Genomic DNA, 24,771 nt, shown 5'->3' with positions numbered 1-24,771 from the left:
TCTATTTCTAATGGCCCATCACTAAGGTGCGCTACCATACTGTCAGAATGAGGTGGAGAAGCTTGACATATTTTTTGGTTTATGGTAATCAACAACTTTTGCTTATCTTTGTCATGTAATACCGCATATACATTTTGTCTTTGTATCAGGTACCCTCTCTATGTGTGGATGTGTGTGTAATACATTTTTTTTATATATATGTATAATTTTCAGCCCTGTTCATCGGGGGAGGGAGCGGTGCGCCGATGGAAGGACGAGGAGGGAAAATGCCGCCGCTTCAGCAGCGGCGATCACTGGTTCAGCTCTTCCCCTTCTCTTCTCCTCTTCGGCCTCTCTATAGCTGCAGCGACCGAGGAGGAGAAGAGAAGGGAGAATGTTCAGCTGTCTGTCCTTCACCTGCAGTCTTCCTCCGCCCACGTTAACTGTCTTAGGCTTGGAGGAAGACTGCAGAGCTCCAATTGGCTGCCTGGCAGGACAGCGCGGGACCTGAAGGGAGGCTTCAAGTCGGACATGGAGGATAGATTCCCCCCCCCCCCACCAGGAGAAGAAAAGGGAACCTGAATCAGGTCAGCCATGTGCACTGTTATTTCTGCCTTAAACCGCTGACCATTGTACCGTGCGTTATTGCTGACCTCTGTACCGTGCGTTATTGCTGACCTCTGTACTGTGCATTATTGCTGACCTTTGTACTGTGCATTATTGCTGACTTCTGTACTGTGCATTATTGCTGACCTCTGCATTGTGCATTATTGCTGACTTCTGTACTGTGCGTTATTGCTCACCTCTGCACTGTGCGTAATTGCTGACCTTTGCACTGTGCATTATTGCTGACCTTTGTACTGTGCATTATTGCTGACCTTTGCACTTGCACAGAGGCCTACTGAATAGCATGATAGGTCCTTTTGGCTAGTAAAACACTTGACATATACAGTGTTTTTTTTTTGATTGGTGTGTGTCTGTTTTCCTGGAGGTGAGCTTTATATTCTACTTTCACAGTCCACATAGTTTGTTGTCAGTTTTGTGGCTTGATCTGTTAAAATATTAGTCTGTGGGTGCCCCCCAAGCCAGCTGCTTACTCAGGCGGTATATGCCTGCGTTCACTCTCATTTTCATAAATACCCCCTTGGTAAAAAAAAATATAATAGGTGAATAGGATATATTTACACCTTTTAACCACTGTACCACAAAAAAACTATAGAAGTTGTGTAGAAGGTGTGTTTTTTGTATCTTTACCAGTGTGGCCCTTGATCACAATCCAGGGAAAAAAGACATTAAAGTGGCTATTTGCTTTCTGTTGTTGAATTAATATGGCAGTATGAGTTATGAGTGTGTGTTGCAGGAAGTATTATCGTGACCTGGCACAAATCAAAAAGTTTTGTTTATAGAAAAATAGAACTACATGTAAAAACAACAGCTCTGCCACTTCCCTGGCAGGCGTTCTCACAAGGTCATATGCTGAAATGAACTTTGTGGAGACATTGTGTTATGTCTGGTGGACAGGGTGGAATTTCCACATAGATGGCAGTTGTCAAATAGTTACACTTCCTATTACATTTTTATTATATTTTGTCTCATTGCTCTATTATTGATACAGTGTATGTAATATTTTTGTGCTTTTTATGTTTTTTTTTTGTGGTTGTGTCAATTCCAAACATCTTTAAAGACATAGGAGATGCAGTCTTGGCTTCTGCAATATGGGCAGGTTGGTGGCGTTGCACAGGTTGCAAGTACCCGCAAGCTATGAATATCATCACTCATGACTGACTGCAAGGCCAAATAACCCTTCCCACCTAAATAACACACTAAAAACCAATAATTTCAAAGAACGTAATGTAATAACATTTGTTGGAATGTTGAATGGCCACAGCGATGTAAACATTTACAATAATAACAGAACATATTCTGGTCCGAGTGGGTACGCCCACCAACAGTTACCCAAGTTCTTACTGGCTGCCAAGCTATAGAGCCCAGTAGCCCCACCATTGGCACTGCCCTACTACTCCTCCCCTTTCCCCTTTTTGAGAGCCAGTTCTTTGTCGTCGATGTATGGCACTGCCAGGGTCCCGCACAATGGATGACCAACCTAGAAGAAAAATAAGTCAGCCATATTTCCAAAAACACAAATCCCACCTATAACGTAGAAAAGGGATACCCATAACCCTAACTAGAAAGAATGTATCCCTCTTCCCCAAACTCCACACTTGCAGAAACGAACCCTTTGGAAACATAAAAACAACCAGCTGAAATACTATTGGGAAGGGTGGGCGGGACTGACTCCTTTTCTCTCCCACCTAAAATGGTTCCCTACTCACACTGTACAGCAGGGGTAGCCAAACTCCGGCCCTCCAGCTGTGGTAAAACTACAAATCCCATGATGCATCTCTCTCCTGTCTGTGGCTGTGAGAATCTTGCAATGCCTCATGGGATTTGTAGTTCCACCATAGCTGGAGGGCCGGAGTTTGGCTACCCCTGCTGTACAGTAACATGGCTCCCTTAACTCCACCCCCCAAGCTAAACCCACCTATCGCTACACTAGCTAGCCCTCTCTTCCCCCTTTTCAAACACAACAGAAAAAAACCCCTTCCATCCAACACTCACCTAACTCCTCCTTGTTCAGGTCTGACCTGCATCAGTCACATCCCTTCCTCCGCCTATCGCTCCGCAGGGGACTAACCTGAAAATTGTCTGTAACAACTGGGGGGCAGTCCATGAGACCATTTTGGACAATCTTTTTTATTGTTTGCTCCAAAGATTGCATTTGGTTGGCTAGTTGTGCTTTTTTCTAGAACAAGTGACACACAGACACCCTATTAGTTGTTCTACAGATTCTAACTGCTGAAAAATGACAGTTGAAAAGTGGGGTATAAATGGAGACTAGAACAGTATGTGCATTGCGTGCTGAATGCTTAAAAGGTAAAGGAAATAGACAGTCAGGTTTTTTACAGACGGTTTGCGGGAGCGTGACTGCTTGTATACAATACAATCCGAATGCAAAACAATATTAATATGCTGTATGTGGCAGCATAGTGGTTAGCACTTCAGTTCATATTCCGGTCAGGACACTATCTGCAAGGAGTCTCCCTGTGCTTGCGTGGGTTTTCCTCCGGGTACCCTGGTTTCCTTCCACACTCCAAAGACATGCTGGTAGGTTAAGTGGCTCCTCTCTAAATTGTGCCTGTATTTATGCATGTGAGATAGGGACCTTAGATTGTAAGCTCCTTGAGGGTAGGGACTGATGTGAATGTGCAGTATGTAAAGCACTGTGCAAATTGTCAGTGCTATATATATATCTTTAATAATAATGTTGTGCTCTCCCCTCCTGTCAGCATATTCACAGAGTGACAGTATTGTACAAAGAAATAAAGGCCCGGTTGTCTTAGGGTGCTACCCCCCATCCCCGTGTGGCTGTGCAGGGGTTTGCAGGAGGCTAATATCAGGACAAATTCTGGTACCTAATCTAACATGTTTTAAAATATCTGCAGTTAAGGTGGCCATACACTTTACAACCATCGCAAGACCTTAGTCTTGCGATGGTTGCAAAGTAATTAAAAAATCGTACGATCTGCCCATCTTGGACAGGCAGATCGTACTTGCGATCAGCGCAAGCCTGCCCCCCTGAGGGGAGGGCTTCCGATGACCGCAATGCTGAACAGGCAGTGTGCGCGTGCGCACACCGGCCCGTGTGGCATTGATCTTACGATCATGCTAAAAACCAGCCGAAAATCGTACGATTCTCGTACAGTACAGTAGAAACAGTCGCACGTCTTCATTCACACTGCACGATTCTTGTACGAACGCGGGATTTCCCGCGATTCTCGTACGAGAATCGTGCAGTGTATGGGCACCTTTACTTTGATTTATTTTCTTTTTACTTTTGTTCAGCACTATAGCACTATACTCAATTACTTGGCTGTTTTCCCCCCAGCATGTGTTTTAATGACACAGCTTGATGCAGCACTCTGAAAGGTCACAGTTCCACGTCTCGGCTAAATCTGAAATTCCAGAGCTATGATGGAATGAAAACAAGTGTGTCTTGTTCTTTCATACTGCAGTGACATAAACACCTGAGTGTGCTAATTGTTTCATGATGTCGTGCAAAATTCCAGCACCCGTCCTATATGGTCCTACTGATTAAATGCCTAATTTCTGATTTTTCAGGTGTTTTGCTCTGAAGAGTTATTAAAGCTAGCCATACACAGCCCGACTTTCTCTTATTCAGCCCGCAAACTGGAAGAGGGAAAAATAATGGATCCCCGCCATCCACTCCCCATTCACAACTTGAACACAGTCCAAAGAAAAACACAGCTCACCCCTAGTATATGCCTCACATCCCATTGATGGTGCACAGATCAGCCTTTCTTCTGAAGGCAGATAAGATACAATTAGACGATATTCTCGGCACTTCTATGACGAAGGCCATTTAAGGCAGAAACGCGGTTGCAACTAGTTTTTATGCTTGTGAAATAAAGGCTTATGAGTGCCAGGAATAGCTTGTAATTGTCCATTCACACTTCAGTGTGACAATTTTCTGGTGATTTTGATTGTTTTTTGCATGTTTCTCAGGCATTTTCAGTTTGGTTTTTTAAGCCATTCAAAAGCTAGTTACTATTAGGAGGGGATGGTGTTTAGGTACAAAATTAGGCATTTTTCAAGTGCTTCCATTGAGGCCTATGGGGCTAAAAATGTGTGATTCTGCCTTAAAAAAAACTCATACTTTTTTGAGCAGGTGTGAACGGCATTGTAGAATGTGCCTTTGATGGTCCTCATTTGCGTAACAAACAGACACGTGCTGATTCAGTTCAAGATATCAAGGAACACCTTTGCATAAAAGCTGTATCATAGATGTCAATTTTATCGGTTCCAACAGGCATCATTGAAAATGGGGTTCTTCATATTGAGTGTTATCACACTTGGGAAATGCATGACAATACACTGAAGGGCTAATGGGGGGGGTAAACAGCAGGGATGGAGAAATCTCCACTATTGGCCATTATATTCAGCAGCTGCAACACCTCAAGTACAGTGCTACCGCTGACAGGATGCAGTCACTGTTCGGCACATAATGTTCCACCCGGCTCAGTTGATTTTTAAATGGACTTTCGTCAAGCCATGTGATGCTTGTAGGAATCAATTCAGCAGGAATCAGCCAAAATATGAACCGCCAATGACTAGCCTAAAGTTGGCCATACGTTGTAATATTTTCTTCGTTCAACCTGTGGGGTGAACAAAGAAAATATGAAAGATTCCACTATCAGCACTTATGAATGCTGCTGGCTGCTGTTAGAATACCCCAACAGAGTTTGCAGCTCATTTGAAGATTTTCTGACCGGCTTCTTTGATCAGCTGATTGAGCGAATTGGCACAGTGTATGGCCAGCTTTAGCCTATGTTCACATTGTTTTTATATTTACTGCATACTCATGTTTTACACTGGTTGGCTTATTTACATTTACATTGTTTTCATCAAGCTGTTAGCAGGCTTCAGCATGTTTTTTTACAAGCTTCATGTAGTGCTGAAGCCTACAAGTAGCTTGTTTAAAATGACAGTCAACACTGGAGCTGAAGGGTACTTTAAGGGCATTTTCTGGACCAGATCTGGAATACAGTGCATTGCGTTTTTACCGCGTTTGGATTTATTTTTGCTTAACATAGTCTTACAGTTGCGTTCCAGTGCATTTTTGATGCGTTTTATGCGTTCCAGTGCATTCCAGACCAGACAAAATAGGACAAGCAGTATTTTTCTGGTCTGGTCTGGAACGGACTGCGCTGGTGTGAACAGAGGCCAGGAATAGCATAGGGCTACATTTGGATGCATTTTGGGCCCGGAAACAATCTAGTCTGGTCTGGAGATGATCCGGACATGGTGTGAATGGGCCCTCAACATACCTATCAACTGTCCTTCATCTAGAGGGTCTATCTCTCTTTTTAAACCAAATCCCTCTGTCCCTCTTTCCTCCTCAGATGTCCCTCTTTTTAGTCTGATGTATAGACCTCTATAAAAAAAAACAACAATTTTTTTACCTACCAGATATGTTATATTGCACTAAACCTTCATCCAACCTTTATATGATTGCATTTGTTATTTTGAAAACCAATTAATAAGAAAATGTAGTGTTTAAAAAAAACACTTGTGGATTTAACCAATCATTTGTTGTGCATTAACTCTTCATGGCCTATGAAACTGGGGGTGAGACAGTAGCCTGTCATTCGTCTACATTACACAATACATTGTGCTATATAAGGTGTCCCTCTATCTCATCTCAGAAAGTTGGAAGGTATGCAGAGGCATCAGCAAAACCTAAGGGCCGGTTCACACCACAAACTCTGCATTCCAGAGCGTTCGGCCTCTGGAACGCACGTCGGCTGGCTCCCTGCGTTCAGGGGAGCAAGGTGGTGCATTGAAGTCAATGGCACCACAGCCAAGGCCCCCGCCCTCAGTGCAATCGCCTGAGCGTGTGGCACATTAGTGCCTGTGTCCTGGTCCAGTGCAATCTACAGAAATGCTGCAAGCACTATTTTTGCAGATCACACTGTACTGGAACGCAGGCACTAATGTGCCACGCGTTCAGGCGCGGGCGATCGCACTGCGGACAGTGGGCGTGGCTAGGGTTGCCACCTGTCCTGGATTCACCTGGACAGTCCGGGTTTTGAGTCTTGTATGTGCTGTTTCCAGGTTTCAGGCCAGCTGAAACCCAGACACAGTACATACAGGACTCAAAACCCGGACTGTCCAGGTGAATCCGGGGCAGGTAGCAAGCCTAGGCGTGGCTGTGGTGCAATTGACTTCAAAATGTGTTGCTCACATTGCTCTTAGACAAGTTAAAACCTGTGTAAACTAGGCCCATCCAGCACTAAATCATAGACAGAGGTTCTAATCCTTCGCCTCTTTCTCCAAAACACACACAAAATGTATTGACTGATATATTTTAAAGGTTTCCTTTAACTGGACCAAATCTAAATTAGAAAGTAGCAGGCAGAGTGTCAGCAGTTATGTATGTAGCAGCCACATGCGTGACACACGGAAAGCCTCGCTGCCTGTGCTTTATGCAGCAGATGGAGATTAGCCGTGGCCTGGAGAGATACACACCTGTGCTTTGAATAGGTTGTTTGGGTGCAGTGTTTGAGGAAGAGGAAAAATGTAATACATCCACCTGGCCTATTGTTCTAGCAGCACACAAATCAAAACGGACAACCTCATTTGACTACAGCAGCTCGATATGTTTCCTTTTTTTTATGGTAACACGATCATTTTATGACCTTTCATTCTCATGTTTTTCTCTACAGTTGCAGAAATGATGGAGCTCAGCCTCACAAACGTGCCCCTTTATGTAAGTACATATAATATCTTGAAATATCCTGATATTCTTTATAAAAACTGAACTTGTGAATACATGACTGAAAAATATATGTAGGAAAATGAATGTTTCACATCTGAGCCAGAGATGTATTGGTGACTCCTGTCATAAGAGAAATAGGGGGCTGCCATTGCTGCTTTCCTGCTGAAAATGCTAGTTGACTGGCTGTTATTCTTATCCACTGCTTTAATAAATCCTTAGATAATCTGCTTTAAAGTGACACTAAACTCTGGAGTTAAATCTTAAAAATGCATTCACGTACCTTAACCGTGGCCTATTTGTGTATCACTCGGCTGTAGATCCTCAAATCACCTCTGAATTGGTGCTGACACTGTCCTTCCTTCTGGAGGGTGGCTACTTTTGTTCCCCATGGTCCCTGTGTGTGTAGTAAAGTAGCCACCGCTCAAAGCGCGCTCCAGCGATGGACTACAATCTCAATACAAATGAGTAAACTAAACATGAGATTGTAGTCCATCACAGGAGTGGGCTTGAATTCGATGGCTACTCTACAACACACACGCAGGGACCATGGGGAACAAAAGTAGTCACCCTCCAGAAGGTAGGACAGTGTCAGCACCAATTCAGAGATGATTTGAGGCTCTACAGCTGAGTGATACACACAGAAGATACATTTGTGTTAATAGTTGAGGTACTTGAATACATTTTAGGATTTAATTCCCGATTTTACTGTCACTTTAATTTGTTAAGGCAGAAAAAAATGTGCAGGTTAAAAGTTCTTACCTACATTCTTGTTTTGGGTCCGTTTGACTATTGAATCAAGCTTGTCAGCATGACAGTCGGGGATCTAGTATTTTCAAAAGGAGAGGCTCAGCAATGGCAGCCATCTTTCTCTCTTGTCCGGTTCCTTTAACGTCTCTCAGATATTAAGATATGTATACACAGATCCGGTATATGGTTCTTTCTCCTGCTGAGACCTGAAGGTAGTGACAGCTGTTCCTGCTTCAATGATCACTTCATACTCTGTCAGTTTGCAATGCTTTGTATAATGTGACAGTGCAACAGCCTGTAGATCTGAGGCTTGTCTTAAGTCCCCGTTAATATAGGTTCATTGTAGCAGCATGCATGAAGATTTGTGTTTTTTTGTGCATGTTGTTGCAGCGAGCCAAGATGTGTGTTACTTTGTAAACACTGCATTGCCATGTATTGTTAATGGCTCCTCAACGCCCTTTACTACACTATGTGCTTTCATGTGCATGAAATCACTCCAAAATGCATGGTACTTTGTTTTGAAAACAAGCTTTTGTGATGCAATTGTTGTGTATAGGGCAGACCACTGAAACGAATGGGCAGCACAAAAACATGCATACACGTCTCCACGCTGTCCCACATATGTAAATGGGAGCTCAGATTTGATGGTAGCCAGCTGCAAGAAGGCTTGATAGTAAGGGCCCATTCACACCATAGAGTTGCTTAACTTGCACAATACTGTGCATGTATTCATTTTCTCACCCTACTGCATGGGTATTGCAGTACCATGTGGCCAGGAGTTGCGTTAGGGTGCTATTGAAATGAATAGCAACACATTTAGCACACGGTTATGTACACTAGATGTGCTGTGTGATAGCTGTGCGATAGCTACCCCCTGCACTGCTGTTACAGGTTAAATATATTTATGCCCAGTGCAATTCTTTTAAATGACTAAAGTTCAAAACTGGAGAAAGTGTTGAAAAGATGGCAAATCAATAGATCAATTTCTGGGTGCTGTGGTCGTGTGCTGTAACACAGGTACTTTCAGGTGCCATGTACATGAAATGGTACTGCAACATGCCAACGTGTGCACGCGACACTGTGTTGAAACGTGCACATTTTACCATGTTACTCCAAAACGCTAGTGTAAATGAGCCCTAAAAGTTGTCCACTGTCTGTGGGTAGGCAGGCCACATTTGAAAGCTTGGACCCCATTTTGAAAGGTTATTAGACCATGATTAAAAAGTGATATTTGAATGTTTTGGGGGATGTTTTAGACATAATGGAAAAGAAATTATTATAAGTTGCAGTATGGCTTGTGTAGCTATTTTATTATGTGTTAGTTTTGTTTTCATGAAATTGAAGTTTTTTGTCAATAGTTTTTAAAGTGAAGTTTTTTTGTTTAGTAGTTTTAGTGCAGGTGCAAGTATGTGAAAATTATTCTACATCAGTAGAAGAGAATGTATCTTCTTAATGTTGTAGGAGAATACAAAAGCATTCATGAAAGACAAAAGCCCAAATAAAGTGAATTGCCATGACCCGGGAAAGTTCCAGTCTTTGAATATCTGATTCAGGTTCCTGCTTTCTAATGTTTCATGTAATTGGTTGAAGAAATGATTGCTGTCACAACTTACTAAATGGCTTTTTCAATGAATACAAATTGCACAGAGCGCATTCTAAATGTTCAAAAGGGTTCACCTTCATCAGAGACCTTTAACTCATCAGCTCTATTGAAAGTAACTCTGTGTTTCACTGAAACTCATGAGGAGATTTTGTAGGTTAAAACCAATGTATTAAAGCTGAACTCCAGACATACAATACAACCTACAGACTTGCGATAGTTGGAGTGGTTTTAAAGCCTGCTTATTATGTTAAGATACAAATATAAATAGCTGTTTTTATTATTACAGAGTGTCTCCTGTGAGAATCATTTGTGACACTAGCTGCTTAGGCTGCATTCATACCTATGGTTTAGGTGCAATTGGTATATTCCCAATTACGATGATTGATTCCTAACTGCATGTAATCGTATCAGATACGAGTACGTGCGGAGTGCCAGCGTTCTGCTGCTTTCAAATGCAGCCGCTGTCATCTGATTATTTACTTTAAAAGGGTGACCACTGCCTCTTGTAAATAGAATATTTGGAATTCCTGCTGCAGGAAATCGCAAGTTCCTTATGCAGAAATACCAAATCACACCTAAATCATAGGTGTGAATGGAGCCTTAAAATTTTTTTTAATGAAGTTTCCAGACATCAACTGTAGCATCTAGAGCCAGAGCAGTGCCCATCCCCTCCCCTGTCTGTCTCTCCATCTCCATAGGAGACTCTCTCTGTTACCCCTACCCTTTGTTGGAGACCGTCTGTTTGGCTCTTTGCTAGAGGAAATCATTAACAGGGCTATTCACTAAAGGGTAAAATGTTTGCAGAAGGCAGGATGAGTGAACAATCTAGGCCAAAATAGCTGATTTGGAAACATTCTCCAATTCAGCTCACTTTCCAGTTCAGTTATGTTGTCCTAGATTATTCACTTCTCCTGCCTTCTCCAAACTCTTCACCCTTTTGTGAATAACCCTGTAAAATGTGACGGTGGTAAGAGTGCTCACTTACCTCAACAATGTAAATATAAGGATTAGCGACACAGGTTGATTCCTTACTATCCTGCATCAAAGCATTCTTTTGTTCCTTCAGGTCAGGTTTCACTTGTCAGAACCATAAGACTTCTTCCACTGCCTTGGGTTCAGGGGGTTCTAAACACCTTTTGGCAATCTGAGGTATCCAAACCTGCGGATAGGTCGGCCACTGCTTGAAGGGCTACCTCCACCGGTTCCATCAGAGCTGGTGGATGTCTGAAGGCTTTTGTGAAGATTTGGGAAGCATATCTAGCGCATGGCTGCAGGAGTTAGTATTGAAGGGTTATAAAATAGACTTTCACCTCCATCACCACTTCCAATTCTTTGCTTTGTGTCTTTACAATGCAGCCTTTGGAAGATTTCAGATAGATCCTGAAAATTGAGAAATCATCCCTGATTTTGTCTCATTGATTGGGGTACCTGGGCCTTCTCCTGGATACCTTTTCAGGCTAAGGTTTTCCTGCCTAAACTACACTACAAACTACAAAATAAGGCTTAGCAGCCTCCGACATCAGTTTTCTTTTCAGTGCAGAATGTAATTTCTCAGATTCAGGGTATCCACCTCTGAAGTGGTTTCATTTTGCCTAATTGCACTCAAGAACCTTACAAAGGAGCAACCTCATATTGTGGGAAAAATCAAGTCTTTCTCTAGAGAGGATGATCAGGTTACATCTTTGATGATGCCATTCTTCTGAGTTGGGGCAAAGTTTTCGGTCCTCTCTCTGTTCAGGGTTGTTGATCTTATGAAGCATGAAAGCTTTCAATCAACATCATAGAGTTACAAGTGTCTTGTCATTACTTCACTGGATCCCCCTTGTGAGCGTTCATTCAGTCCTAGTTGAATCGGACGTTGTCACACCTCTGGCATACATCACTCATCAGGGGGCTTCACAAGGTGGTGGCAACAATAATAGAATCTATCCTTGGTGGAGCTTCACGTTTCAGTAGTTTCCATGGTCTCATTCCCTGGGTGAAAAACTGGCAGGTACATTTTCTGAGCAATGTCTAGACCTGGGAAATTGGTTCCTCTATCTGGAGGTGTTTTTAGGACATATATCTACATTGGGGGACACTGGATGTGGAATTATTAGTGTCTTGGTTCAACAAAAAGTTGAATAATTTGTTTCCGAACAGCAGATTCAGTAGATGCCCTTGCTGTGCTGTGGGATAAGCATACCCTGATTTATGTATTTCCTCCACTGAAACTTTTACCTCGTCTGCTTTGAAGGATCAAGGCCAATAGCATTCCAGTCATACTTATAGCTACGAATTGGCCCTGGAGAGTGTGAGACCTCATTAATCTGTTAGCTGATGCCCTGTGACCTCTACCACATCAGAAATATCTTCATATCTGTTATATGAAGGACTGATCATTCACCCTTGGCAGTATTAGGCCACATTTACATGTGCAAACAGGGCTGGATCACTGAGTCACACAAATTCCTATGTAAGACCCGTGTGATCTGCTGAAGGCAGGAGGTGCCGTATAATTCAATAACGGCTGCCAACGCATGCAGCTGTTCCCATGTAATCATACAGACCATTACCTGTGGACAACAGCACCCGGATGCAGACAGTCTGCGTCTGGGTGTGATCGTCCACAGGTAATCACAGCCTATGCTCTAAAAGAGATTCTCCAGATTTCAGATCCACTAATTGCAAGTGGATATGTTCGGTTGTTGTGCAGACCGTTTGAGTTGCGAGATAATGTGCCTCCTTTTCCCGTTAAAGCCTATTTCACTAGGCAGTGGGTGTTCCTAGGGCTTTTCATCACCAGGCCTCGGTGTCACAGATTTGTAACACTAATTCTATCAGGAATTTTACCAGCACACCAAAAAAGTCATTTTAATGGTCAATGTTCATTTATTCAGAACCGTGTCAAGTTTAAACGAGCACTTTTGAGACCACGCAGGGTCCCTTCATCAGGCTTGGCATTGGCATTCACTCACCACAATGATATGCAGAGTTATAGTGGTTGTCAGCACTATTCCACTAATACTGTGTATTTTATTGTTCAACAAGAATCAATTGTATCAGCAACCACGTTTTGTGTCTACATGGCCTTAGCTAAATTCCTTGACTAAGCTGACTTAGCTTGTCTGTGGCTGCTCTGGGTGCCAGCTTTAAACAATGGAGTATTGGAAACTTGCCGTTCCCTGGACACATAGATCAATTGTTTTATTTGTTTTGCCCAGCCTTTAGCTTTACATCTGAACTTAAGGCAAATCTAAAAAGTAAATGTAAGCTTGCATTTATAAAAAAAAGTAATTTAGGCTGACTTTTTAAGAATATGCATTTTGATATGAGAAAGGAGGTGACCAAGCTTTACTGCTTAACTACAGTGGAGAAAAGTCAGACCACTAACCTGGCTGCAGTGTCTGGCAGGGCTGTGTAATGACCTAGATGAATTGGTGCATTGGCAGTCCTTCTGTTTGAATGGGCTGCCCTAAAGAAACACACGTTAACATGCAACTTAACGCCATGCTTGGGAGGGGAAAAGTCTGAATAGTTTTTAATAGTATCCAACCATGGCGCAAGGGAATCCCCATGCTGGGATATTTTGTTGGAAAGAGCAATAAATATGCTCACATGTTACAATGTCTGCACAGTCTAGCAGCAGCTATTTACCAAATATTTTAAATGGTTGAAACTCATTTTTGTTGTTTTTGTTTATTTGTACATGCCAGTGACGTACTCCAGTCTTCTTAGCCATGCAAGTGTCTATGAGATATTATGTGCTTGAATTCTTCAGCTGCTGACTTATGTACAGTCCCGTGAATGATGCTGCTTGTTGCAATGTTCCACTGACAACCACTGTTTGTTGGGGATAGAATGATGCTGCTGTATGTGAACTCATTCCAGCTTACTACACAGTTTAATATATATGTGATATGAGAAGGCTGAAGAGAGAAAAAACACTCCTGTTTACTGTCAAAAATGTAAAAATTATATTTGTTTTTTGATGAATGCAGTTTAAACTGTCATGATCATTTGTAAAAGTTTCCAATGACCCTACCTAAATGAAAGTTGCTTGTTTCACTAAGGGCTTGTTCACACCAAATACAGACCAGATCTGCATGGGTTTCTGCACACTCAGTGCAGTGGGTTGTGCCACGTTTTTGCCACGTTTGTTGCTGCGTTCCAGGCCGTTTTTTGTTTTCATGCGTTTTTGATGCGTTTGCATGCGTTCCAGAGCGTTCCTGAGCAGGTAAAATAGGGCTTGCTGCATTTTTTTTACATGCTCTGAAACTGAACGCTGCGGTGTGAACTAGAGCCAAAATACCATTGGAATACATTGGACGCAGTTTTGATCCGGTCTGTAACTGCTCTGCTCCTGGAACGCGCTTGGTGTGAACAAGGCCTTAAGGTGGCCATACACTTTACAACCATCGCAAGACCTTAGTCTTGCGATGGTTGTAAAGTAATTAAAAAAACGTACGATCTGCTCATCTTGGACAGGCAGATTGTACTCTCGATCATCGCAAGCCCGCCCCCCCTGAGGGGCGGGCTTCTGATGACTGCAATGCTGAACGGGCAGTGTGCGCACACCATTTGTCTCCCGAGCACCGTTCAAACCAGCCGAAAATCGTAAGATTTTCGGCTGGTTTTCTAGTGTGCTCCCTAGACAAAAGACGTGCGACCGTACAGTACAAACGGTCGCACGTCTTCATTCACACTGCTCGATTCTCGTACGATTGCGGGATTTCTCGCGATTCTCGTACGAGAATCGAGCAGTGTATGGACACCTTTAGAACCGTATTTCGAAAGCTATATATCTGACAATCAGCAAACGTTCACTGCAGGTGAAGCGTCCTGGTACATGTGTCTGTGAAGGTTCTCATTCATCCAGGTCATGGTATAGCTGTAGAAAAAAAGTCAAGGCAACTGGACTTGCTGTATTTTTGTTAGAGACGTTTCACTGGTCTGATGTCCAGTGAAACGTCTTCAAAAAAAATACAGCCAGTCCAGTTGCCTTGACTTGTTTCTACAGATATTCCTGGTGCATGTGTTTTAAATGAGTGGTGATTCACCACCAGTGAATGTTTGGTGAAAGTAACTGCTGTTTTATAAATGTGCCTCTTGGTGTTTAGAGATCACATGACTTATTCCAAAGAATGATTAATGAGTAATCAGATATCACACGACAGTCTGACAGTGTACAGTCCTGGACTGTAGAGACTCTTTTTTTTTTTTTTGTGTGTGGCTGCAGAGTCACCAATTATCGCAAGACAAAAGTCTTGCGATGGTCGTAAGGTGTATGGGCACCTTTAGACTTTCAGACCTGTCCTGGAAAACAGCTGGAGAACTACTTTAATTGGTGGCTTTGCTGCATTATTTAAAAGCTCTTAAAGAGAGTTGAATATTAAAAAACACATTCAAGTACTTTAACTATTGACAAAAATTATGTGATTATTTGTGTATCACTCGGCTGTAGATCCTCAAATCATCTCTGAATTGGTGCTGACACTGTCCTTCCTTCTGGAGGGGGGCTACTTTTGTTGTCCATGGTCCCTGTGTGTTTTGTAAAGTAGTCACCGCTCCAAGTTCACTCCTGCGATTGACTACAAGCTCAATACAAATTTGTAAACTAAATGGGAGATTGTAGTCCATCACAGGAGTGAACTTGGAGCGATCATATGGATGGTCAAAGCAGTTTGATCCCAGTCAACAGATTTGCTTTGGTTTTTTTTCCATTGAATAAACCATGAATGAATTGTTGTTTTTTAAAAGCATGTATGATTTATTAGAAGAAGTAGAAGATAATTATGACTTATCCTCTCTTCCCCCTCTGTGTTTTCTAGGGTCAAATAACGGTATATGCAAAGTTTGCTGAAGACCTCCACCTGCCAGAAGATGCAGAATTCTATTTGGTTTACAATGGATCCAGTCACAGACATGTTATGTTCGCAGAGCGTCTCAGTGCAAATTCTTTGTGCTCCATCCTTCCAGGTCAGAAACTTTCGTTCTTAGTTCTGATTTTGACAACCACATTGTTGACTCTCTGCCATTTTTAATTGATATTTCCATGCTGTTATTGGTGTTAAAATTAAAGTGACATTAAAGTAAAAAAGAAATTTCCCTCCCCCCTTGGTTAATGTCAGCACTTACATTATCTTTCTTATTCCGATCTTCTTCTTTCCTGTCGTTTTCATCTGTCCCTCCAGCGCTGTGGCGAGTCTCCGATCCAGCGCTGACTCCTCTGTCCTTGCTGGCACTTCCTGTCCCACGGTGTCCGCATGCGGGTGCACGCATCCATAGACTTACCTTGTGTCTCTCCTCGCATCCCGGCCGAAAATCCGAACTGCGCATGCGCCCGCCCCAAGATGCTTTGCGGCCGCCCGAGAATTTTTACATTTTCGGACGGGAGCGCGCGGGAAAGACACAGGTAAGGTTAAACCGCTTTTAAAGCGGTTTTTTTTTTTTAAGGCTGGTCCTGATTAAAATTTTCGTGTTCGATTTAATAAAAATGTTTTTTAACATTTACAACATTTATGATTTAATTTCGATTGATTATAACGCACATACAAATCCAACTACATTGGCCTATACACATACAGCACAGCAATGAAGTAATTAAAAATAAACTAGGATCACACTAATCCAGCACGTTATTAATCTCACGTGCCCCACTCAATATGGCCGCCGCTTGAGTGGGGCAACTCAGAATAATAATGTTCTGGATTTGTGTGATCCTAGTTCATTTTTTATTACTTCATTGCTGTGCTGTATTTGTATAGGCCAATGCCTTGGCTGGCACTCGTGCAGAAAGTTGTTGGGCAAACTCAGCGGCCCAAGTGGCTCCGTCGGCTAACGAAGGGAAGGGGAGGAGTCCGATGACGTCACGGACATCGACGTCACCGGACTCCAATAATAATACTTTGTAATTTAAATATAATTGTTATAATAAATTATAATATTATATAATAAAGTATAATAATACTCAGTAGTAATACTTTAGTACCAGCCAGTGCGTTTCAGGGGCCACCCCCTATCAGGGCTTAAAGATAGGAAAATCTTACATGGACTCGGGGATGCTCTTTAACAAAACAATCTGCATTTAAATGTGTAATAGGAATGCAAAATAAACAATCGGTGGTTTCGTTTGTGTTAGCAGCATTGTGCTGAAGCCCCCCTCAAATTTGTTTTCTTTGTACAGAGCTGATGTTTTACAGAGAAATATAACAAGAGCGAGGGGAGTTAAATATAATTAAAATGTTATCTCTCTGTATGCAGCACGAAGGATTACTATTTAAAAAAAGCATACAATTATTATAACTAGTTTCAGTAAACAAAATTTAAAATGTATGTTACTCAAACTTGTGAGCAGCAGGGAGTATTTACCTGTATGGGCAATGGAATGAAATGGCTGTTGGGTATAGTGGGAAATGCAAGTGGAAAGCCGGGCAAACTCACCGGCCCAAGTGGCTCCGTCGGCTAAGGAAGAGAAGGGGACATCAACGTCACCGGACTCCTTCCCCCTTCCCTTCGTTAGCCACCACGGACATCGACGTCACCGGACTCCTCCCCCCTTCCCTTCGTTAGCCGACGGAGCCACTTGGGGAAGGGGGGAGGATTCCGGTGACGTCGATGTCCGTGACATCACCGGATCTCCGACGGGACTCCCGAAGAGGTGAGTGTTTTCATTAGCGATCAAAAGAATTTTAATCGATCAAAAAGTTTAACGAGAAATCAAGAAATTAATCGTTAATTTCCGCAGCCCTATTTCTTTTTACACTTTTTGCATAGATCTACTGCTTGCTAGCAGTAGTTGGGGGCTTTAATTGTACTTTAAGCACAGATGGAAAAAATATGAATGTTTCTATCTGTGGGTTTTAGCTGTGTTGCATTAAGGGTACATTTTACATGTGTTTTACATGCTGAAATTGCTCTTTTATGCAAATTGCTACACTGAATGTTAAATTTGTATTTGAGAACGTCTCTTACTGCATTCCAGACTTTGCTATTGAGGCTACCCTTCACAGCTACGAACCAGTAGTAAGGGCGAGGAGAAATTCAAAGATCTGAAGTTGCTTTTTTTTAAATTATAGAGTGCTTTCTTGTATATTCAGGCCCCACTAGTAGTTTGCATAGAGATAAAATCATATTCTCTTCAGAATACAATTAAGGCCCTATTCACGCCTATGCAGGTTTGCCCCTGTACGTTTTCCATTAAAATCAAAAAAAGCTCTTTAAAACTTATGCTCTCATATGTTTTTAATGCACGGCAAAACCCTGTGTATGGAATGTTGGTTTTGGTCATAATGCACATCGGTGTGTGTTATGATCCATGTTAAAATCGTATTAAGCTCTTTAACGTTTTTCAAAAATGAATCCAGATCGAACAAATATACATTGCCCAACAAAGTATTTGTTCACATTTTTGCTCCTACACTTTACAGTCATCATGTTTTCAAACAACTCCAATTCACTCACCTCAGCTTCCCTGAACTTCCTGTTCAGTACAAGATCTCCAGGGTGAGCACAGTCTCAAACAGCTGTCCATTTACTAGCTTAAAGAAGGGAAGAGGGTGGGAGGAGATGGGAGCAAGAAGGATGGGAGTGGATTGCCTTGCAGTGTCTCTGTGTTTGTATACACACACAGCTTACAAGGGAAATGAGCCACCCTGAAACAGCATATTGGGGCCAGTGCTCAGAGGACCAACTGATTCTGCAGGAAACTAAAACTTTACATCAAAAGGCAACATCTATTAGAAGTGATTTAATCAGCATTTGAAATAGCTTAAACATTTAATATCACTATAAGGCATGTGTTGATAAGAAAAATGCATAGACCATAAGGGCCTGGTAACACCATTGCACTGCAGTATTGCACGTTGTGCATGTTGCTGTGTTGTAGTGCCAGATGAGCTGTAACATGCGAATAGAGACCCTGACCAACCCTGGAAACAGTCAGTTTTCATCCAGGTATGGTATGGTGCTGGCCACACACAGCTGCAACTAATCAGACATGTGCTGGGCCCAAAGGCAGTGTTTAGTCGCCTCTCAATGCAGTAGCCTACCCTCCCTCGTTTGCTTGTCTGAATGAGACCTAAACTTACTGCTGCCAGTGGTAGATTATAGCAAGCAATATGAGGAATTTACTAAATGAATCACGGTTAATGTGAATTATTTAACCCCTTCATGACTGAGCTTGTTTTAGGTTTCCGTTCATTAATGACTGAAGCACTTTTTACATTTTTGCTGTGTGATTCTTCCACAGAAGTAATATACTTTCTTACTAAGTGCACCTACACATATTATATAACGTTTTTTAGAAGACAGATGAGGCTAAATATTTATTTCACACGTGTGCCTAATGCCTCACTTAGGACAAATAAAATGTTAAAGTTTAGGAAAAAAACACTTTTCCCCCTGTTTTGATTTATTATAATTTTCTTGAAAAATAGCACAGCTAAAAAATGCATTAAATAAAACTCATGTATTTGTCCTTTATTTGGAAACCCCTCACATCCCTAGGATTTTAGACAATTTTCTATACTTCTCTTCTGTACTTTTTTTTTTTCCTCTAAAAGCTAATAGTGGTCACCTGGCATACAATGTCACTGTCACAAAGTGTCACACTTCGTGACCGACATACTTTGAACATCATTGTCATGAGGGCGTTAAATAAAAAAATTAACCCTTAGGGTAAAAAACAAATCTGCAGCTCAGCTGCAGATTTTCATTGTAAGGGGTTAATTTTTATAATAAAGATAGTAAAAATATATATTTATATCATTTTTATTTGTTACATTTATTTTTATTTTTGTACACTTTTCTACTATTTTAAAAAAAACAAACTTTTTTACACTTTTATTTTTAATTATATAAGCAGTCATTGTGAATGAATCTCACTATAACTGCTTGATAATTTAATTCATGTTTGGTTATTAATAGGCTGCTTCAAACTTAGAAACAACCAATAATAACCTTCGTTAAACTGATCCTGACAGTATGTTAGGATCGGTGTCACTAAAGACATCTGATTGTTCCCAGAATGGTTAGAAGCTTGGAACATTGTTTCAGCAAAAGAAACATGTAGCTAAATTTTTCTTTTGCTGAAACTTTAGAAGAAAGCCGGTATACATCGGGATTTCCTAGTTCCGGTCTATACCAGTTGTCAAACAGTGACAGCAGGAGCAGTAAATACCGCACTTCTATCACTGTCAGGCACCCAATCCCTAAAATGCATCAGTTGGCTGTTAAGGCTTAACCCTTTCATTAAAGGATGCCTCAATACTGAGGCATCCATTAGTGAATGGTAACTGCTGATTCTCAGTGGTTCCCGACATTCGACAGCCCCCAATAGCTGATCGTGTACAGAGTACGTGATCAGTCATTTGGGCACTTAGTGGCAGGGACGTACATTCACTAAGGCCTCATTCACACGAGAAAAGGCCGGCGCGTACAGCTCTGTGCTCCGTGCACGGCTGTGTCGGGCAGCTCCTGTGAAGGAAAGGGGCTGCGTGTGATTAGTATGCAGCCCCTGTCCTTCTTAATGGGAGTATGTGGCCATACACCACCACGGACGTGCAGGGCGGGTGAGTGTAGGGCGGCGTATGGCTGCATACTCCCATAAAGGACAGGCTGCGTACTAATCACACGCAGCACCTGACCTTCCCGGGAGTTGCCAGATACGGCCGTACATGCAGTACGGAGCTCTACGTGCTGGCCTTTTCTCGTGTGAATGAGGCCTAAGAGGTTAAAGGATAATTTCACCCAAAAGTGATCTTCAGTTATAGGTAGTTGCAGGTAACTCTCTGGTGCATTGCCCATCTGCCACCAGGCATTATGTGGGCTCTCGTATTATTTAACATTTTTTTCCTTATAGCGAATGTGACTCCCCCTGCTGCAGCAGGAGGAATGGAAGGGAAGTAGCAGAGAACTCCAGTAGGGAGAGTTGGTAACAGGAAAAGAGAAAATCCATTCAGTGATTACAATCACCAAACTCTAAAATTAAAATCTCAGTCTTGTGTAAGACCCCAAAAATGTACCTGTATTGCAAATGGGTTTCTAACATTTATTGTAATGAGCTCCCTGCAATATAATGTATTCTCATATAGAAGTAAAATAAGAACTATGAAAGTAATTTATTTTGTTTCTCTATTTTCCAGGACATAACTGCCCAGAGTCCTTAACTGTGGCTGTATGTATGCACACTGAAGGCTATTCTCCAGTTATTGTGGCTTGCACAACTGTAGACTATGTGATGGATAAAGCTTGCAGTATTTCCCACTTTCTGAAAAGCAGCAGGGACACCTTAACTCCCTGCAGTCACGAGGCAATTCTAGATCAGTTTGATGTAAATCTCAAGGACTTGCAGTTACTAGACCGTAATATGATGCTGTGCTTAGCACATGAGGATGTGACAACTTCTTGGAATCTTCTTGGATCCCTTTCTGAAAAAGGTAAGATTTATAATGACATATTTGTGGACATTTTATCCAGTGGTGGTTTGAAGTGTGACCTATACTTTCAATGAACATTATTACCTGTATGAAGATAAATCTTGCTTCCAACCAGCATAGTCTGGTCCTGTCTTTGCATATGAGTGACACTCAAGTATAGGGGCAACTGACAAGGGAAAAATAAATAAGGTTAACCTAAATAGGTTCTTCTTCACTGCAGTACCACTCATCCACCATCACTGACACCCACCTTTATATTCTCTATGGCCAGTTTTAGCACATGCAGCACCTACAGTAAATTGTATCTATGAGCAGAAAAAAAAAAGAAATTGAGTACTGAGCGACCACAAACTGCTGATCGCTCAGCTCACGGCTTCTCCTTTCAGAGAGTGGTGATTGTCGGTCACTGCCCCCTTATGGATTACCCCCTTCCTCTTTGTTCCTCCATTGCTCATTGAAAGGGGAAAAAAGTGAGGCAGAGTCAGCTCTCAGGCAGCTGGGTGGATCCCGACCCAATATTTTCAGGACCTTTTCCTGCTGGAGTGGCAGTAGCCTGCTATATGCTGAGTTTGGGTAACAGAAATACATTAGTAATTGTACTCCTGTGACCCAAAAGAGAACTAAAACCAAGAAAAAGGTTTGGCTTTAGTACTCATTTAAGAAATTATTCCCGATGACTCTGCCAGAAATCCAGCTCTCTTTGCACTTTCTTAGAATGGCAACGCTGGCACCGTGGCCTTAATCAGTAACCAGTGCTGTTACCCTTGCATCTACAATGCTCAGCTGTACTACAGAAGTACAATACGGTGTAGCCTAGGTCATCACGTCTCCTTGGCTCAGTTTACAAAACTACTATTCTGTGTCAGAGAGAAGAGAAGTAAAAAGCCTTTTCAGAAAAACAAAACAGAATTTTTAAAAAGGCCATAGTTGCTACACTGTACATTGGGGAAAATGCTTCCAGCGAGAGGTTAGATCTACTTGAATTATGCAACAATTTCTTGTAGGCATTTGCATTTTACTGTGATTTATTTATTTTTAAAAGGAAGTACTTGATAACTATCGTGCTGAAGGATAGCATGCTAGAGGCCTGTACATGATGTATGACTAGATTGGTAGCTTACAGTTGGAAAAATAGTCACCAGAATAAGTGTAAAGTGTTTATTGTAAGAAAGTGAATATAGAGTAAATGGAACATAATACAACATGAAACAGGGTAACACACCAAGAAATCAAACAGTAACCAATAAAAACACAATGGATCAAACCTAGACTGCAGAGAATAACAGGAATACAATGGGGAGAGTCCAGGAATAGGGCTATACTATGAATCACAGGGAGACTTGGTGCTAGCAGAGTATGGCAGGGCTGGGGCCTGGCATAACCGGAAACATATGGGAAGCAGAGTACTGTGTTTGGTTGTCTGGCTGAGGGAGAGCTAGCATTCAGGCCTGTGTCAGCAGGCTTTGTCCTTGTGTCAATAACATCAGTTTGACACGCTTTTGAGATCATTCAGAATTCATTGACTAGTGCATTTGACCTGCAGTTGATCAATGTCCTGCATTTAACATGCTTCAAGAGGTTTTTTCATTCCCATCGACTAATATGGGGGAATGCAAAACCAGTTTGAGGCGAACAAAAGCCCGTCAACACAGGCCCATAAGAAGCCTCTCAGCACAGGTGGCAACACATAGAACTGCTGCTGGCAATCAGAAGCACATGCTGACAGACTACGTGGTTGCTACCTGTTCATTATTTCCCATAACCCATAGTTATTTTAAATTTGCTTTTACCCTCAAATTCTTTTTTTTTTTTCACCCAACAAAGATTACATTTCCAAAGAAGCAATTATGAAACAGTTGCACTGGAATAGTAAATTATAAAATATTATAATAACACAAATATTAATTGTCAAGACATTGTAATGCTGCCTGGGCCCTATTACCTATAGTTGTCCAGTTACTTCAGGTCTTTTGTCAATTTAGAGTTGAACTCTAGACCGCTAAATACACAGTTGGACTATATGTAATGCATATGAACTGTTCTATCTGCTTTATTCGTGATTCTGTTCAGCCACTTTTGTTACTGACCCATCGTCAACGTCAGTGTAATTCTGCATAGTTGGGTGGTTGACTTTACTTTTTCTATTACAGTTAAAGCTCAATGCTGTAGAAAATGTAAATCTTCCCTGCAGTGGGGCTTCATGGGTAAAGGGTTAGAGGTCTAGGCTGCTATTTATCATTTTTAGCAGATTTTTTTTTGTTTTTGTTCCTTATCCTATGCTCCTGCAGGCTTCCTTCTTTCCATGTGACGAGTCGCTAAAAAGTCGCTTCTTTTCAGCACTGTCATTTGAGGCACTCTGCTGTCATCACGTACAATGCAGGACCAGCAGTCCTGCATTGTAAGTGGGGGGGGGGGTAGAAGGATACAGCAAGTAATACTGCTTTTTAATAATATTCTAGACTAAAACAAGCATTTATCCCTTGCAGTGCAGAAGGAGCCCCACTGCAAGGGAGTTTGAGTTGACGCTCCATCACCTTCATGCCACCAGTGTGCTGATTGGACAATGAGGAAGCAATGGCACACTAATTAGATTGTGGGGGCCCCTTTTGTCCTCGCGTACAATGCAGGACTATTGGCCCTGCATGGTACTTGATTATATCAATATGCGACCACCGTCCAGTGCGTCTTAGAGAAAAGATGCACTGCAATGGTAATTATGTTTTCTTTTGCTGCAATAAGGCTTTAAAAACATTGAGTAATAGGCCACGGCAGCATATATATACCTATCCTATGTGCATGTGTATAGATATGGAATGTAATTGCATACAAAGGTACTGTGCTGATGTTCGGACTTGCTTGCCCTTTGTATTTATGTATTGAAAACTGAAATAAACCCTTATTATTTAAAAACATTTTGAAGTCAAAGAACAAAGATTACCTCAGAAAACTTTTGCTCATTTACTATCCAATCACAGCCTTTACCAAAATGTGCTGTGCTGGCTGCAATTCAGCAGTGTAGACCTACAGAAAGAAATCTAGAAAACGTATCGCACACCAACCTGCAACCCTAGTGGTAGCAGATTGTGTCCCTCTACTAGCTGCCGATCCTTCTACAGAAACAGAAAAGGCATTGTGTGTTGTTCCATCTTCCACAAGGGATCTCCTGCTTCCCTTCACAGAGATGTCAAGACAATTGATGTCTGTTTCGTTTGCATGTTGTCAGGATAAAACCTGTATTTCACAGTGGCTTTAGTCACTTTCCCATGACCAATTGGGTAGATCACAGGGAGAGTCTGTTTGGTCGCAATGAACTTGGGTGGGGAAATGTCTCTTCAAACAGGTCAGATTTTCACATGTCCCCTGTGTGTGTTTTTTCCAGTTATTTCCTCTTTCTTTGTAGCATTTGGTTTATAGCTGTGCAGACCTTTGTCCTCAGCTCTGCTGGATGAAAATAAATCCTATTGCGCGTAGTATACTTAATGTGAACTTTCCACTTAATGTGTTTTTACTGTTGCATGGTGCCTCCAAGTTAAACAGCTGTACCACTGCAGGGTAGATACATACAGGAAAGGTAGGTTGTTCGGAGGCCATGAGAACAGAGATATATTGATTTATATCTGGGGAAGTGGAATTTTTTCATCCAGAAACATTGTCTTACCAGTCCCTAA

General features: G+C 41.8%; 1 protein-coding gene across 1 annotated transcript in view; it reads left to right on the top strand.

Moving 5' to 3' along the window:
• Nucleotides 1-21,103, top strand: part of ARHGEF28 (Rho guanine nucleotide exchange factor 28) — a gene marked incomplete at its 3' end in the record, with an annotated part of 59,397 nt that extends 38,294 nt beyond the window's left edge. Inside the window, exons 2-4 of the mRNA XM_018558223.1 lie at nucleotides 7,284-7,327; nucleotides 15,497-15,644; nucleotides 20,810-21,103. Of these exons, the coding sequence (XP_018413725.1) occupies nucleotides 7,292-7,327; nucleotides 15,497-15,644; nucleotides 20,810-21,103 (478 nt within the window). The remainder of the gene's footprint in view (nucleotides 1-7,283; nucleotides 7,328-15,496; nucleotides 15,645-20,809) is intronic.
• Nucleotides 21,104-24,771: the final 3,668 nt, after the last annotated feature.

The sequence above is a fragment of the Nanorana parkeri genome, unplaced genomic scaffold (assembly GCF_000935625.1).
Source record: "Nanorana parkeri isolate BGI_ZX_2015 unplaced genomic scaffold, ASM93562v1 scaffold327, whole genome shotgun sequence".
Lineage (NCBI taxonomy): Eukaryota > Metazoa > Chordata > Amphibia > Anura > Dicroglossidae > Nanorana > Nanorana parkeri.
This window is presented reverse-complemented; position numbering and strand designations above follow the sequence as displayed.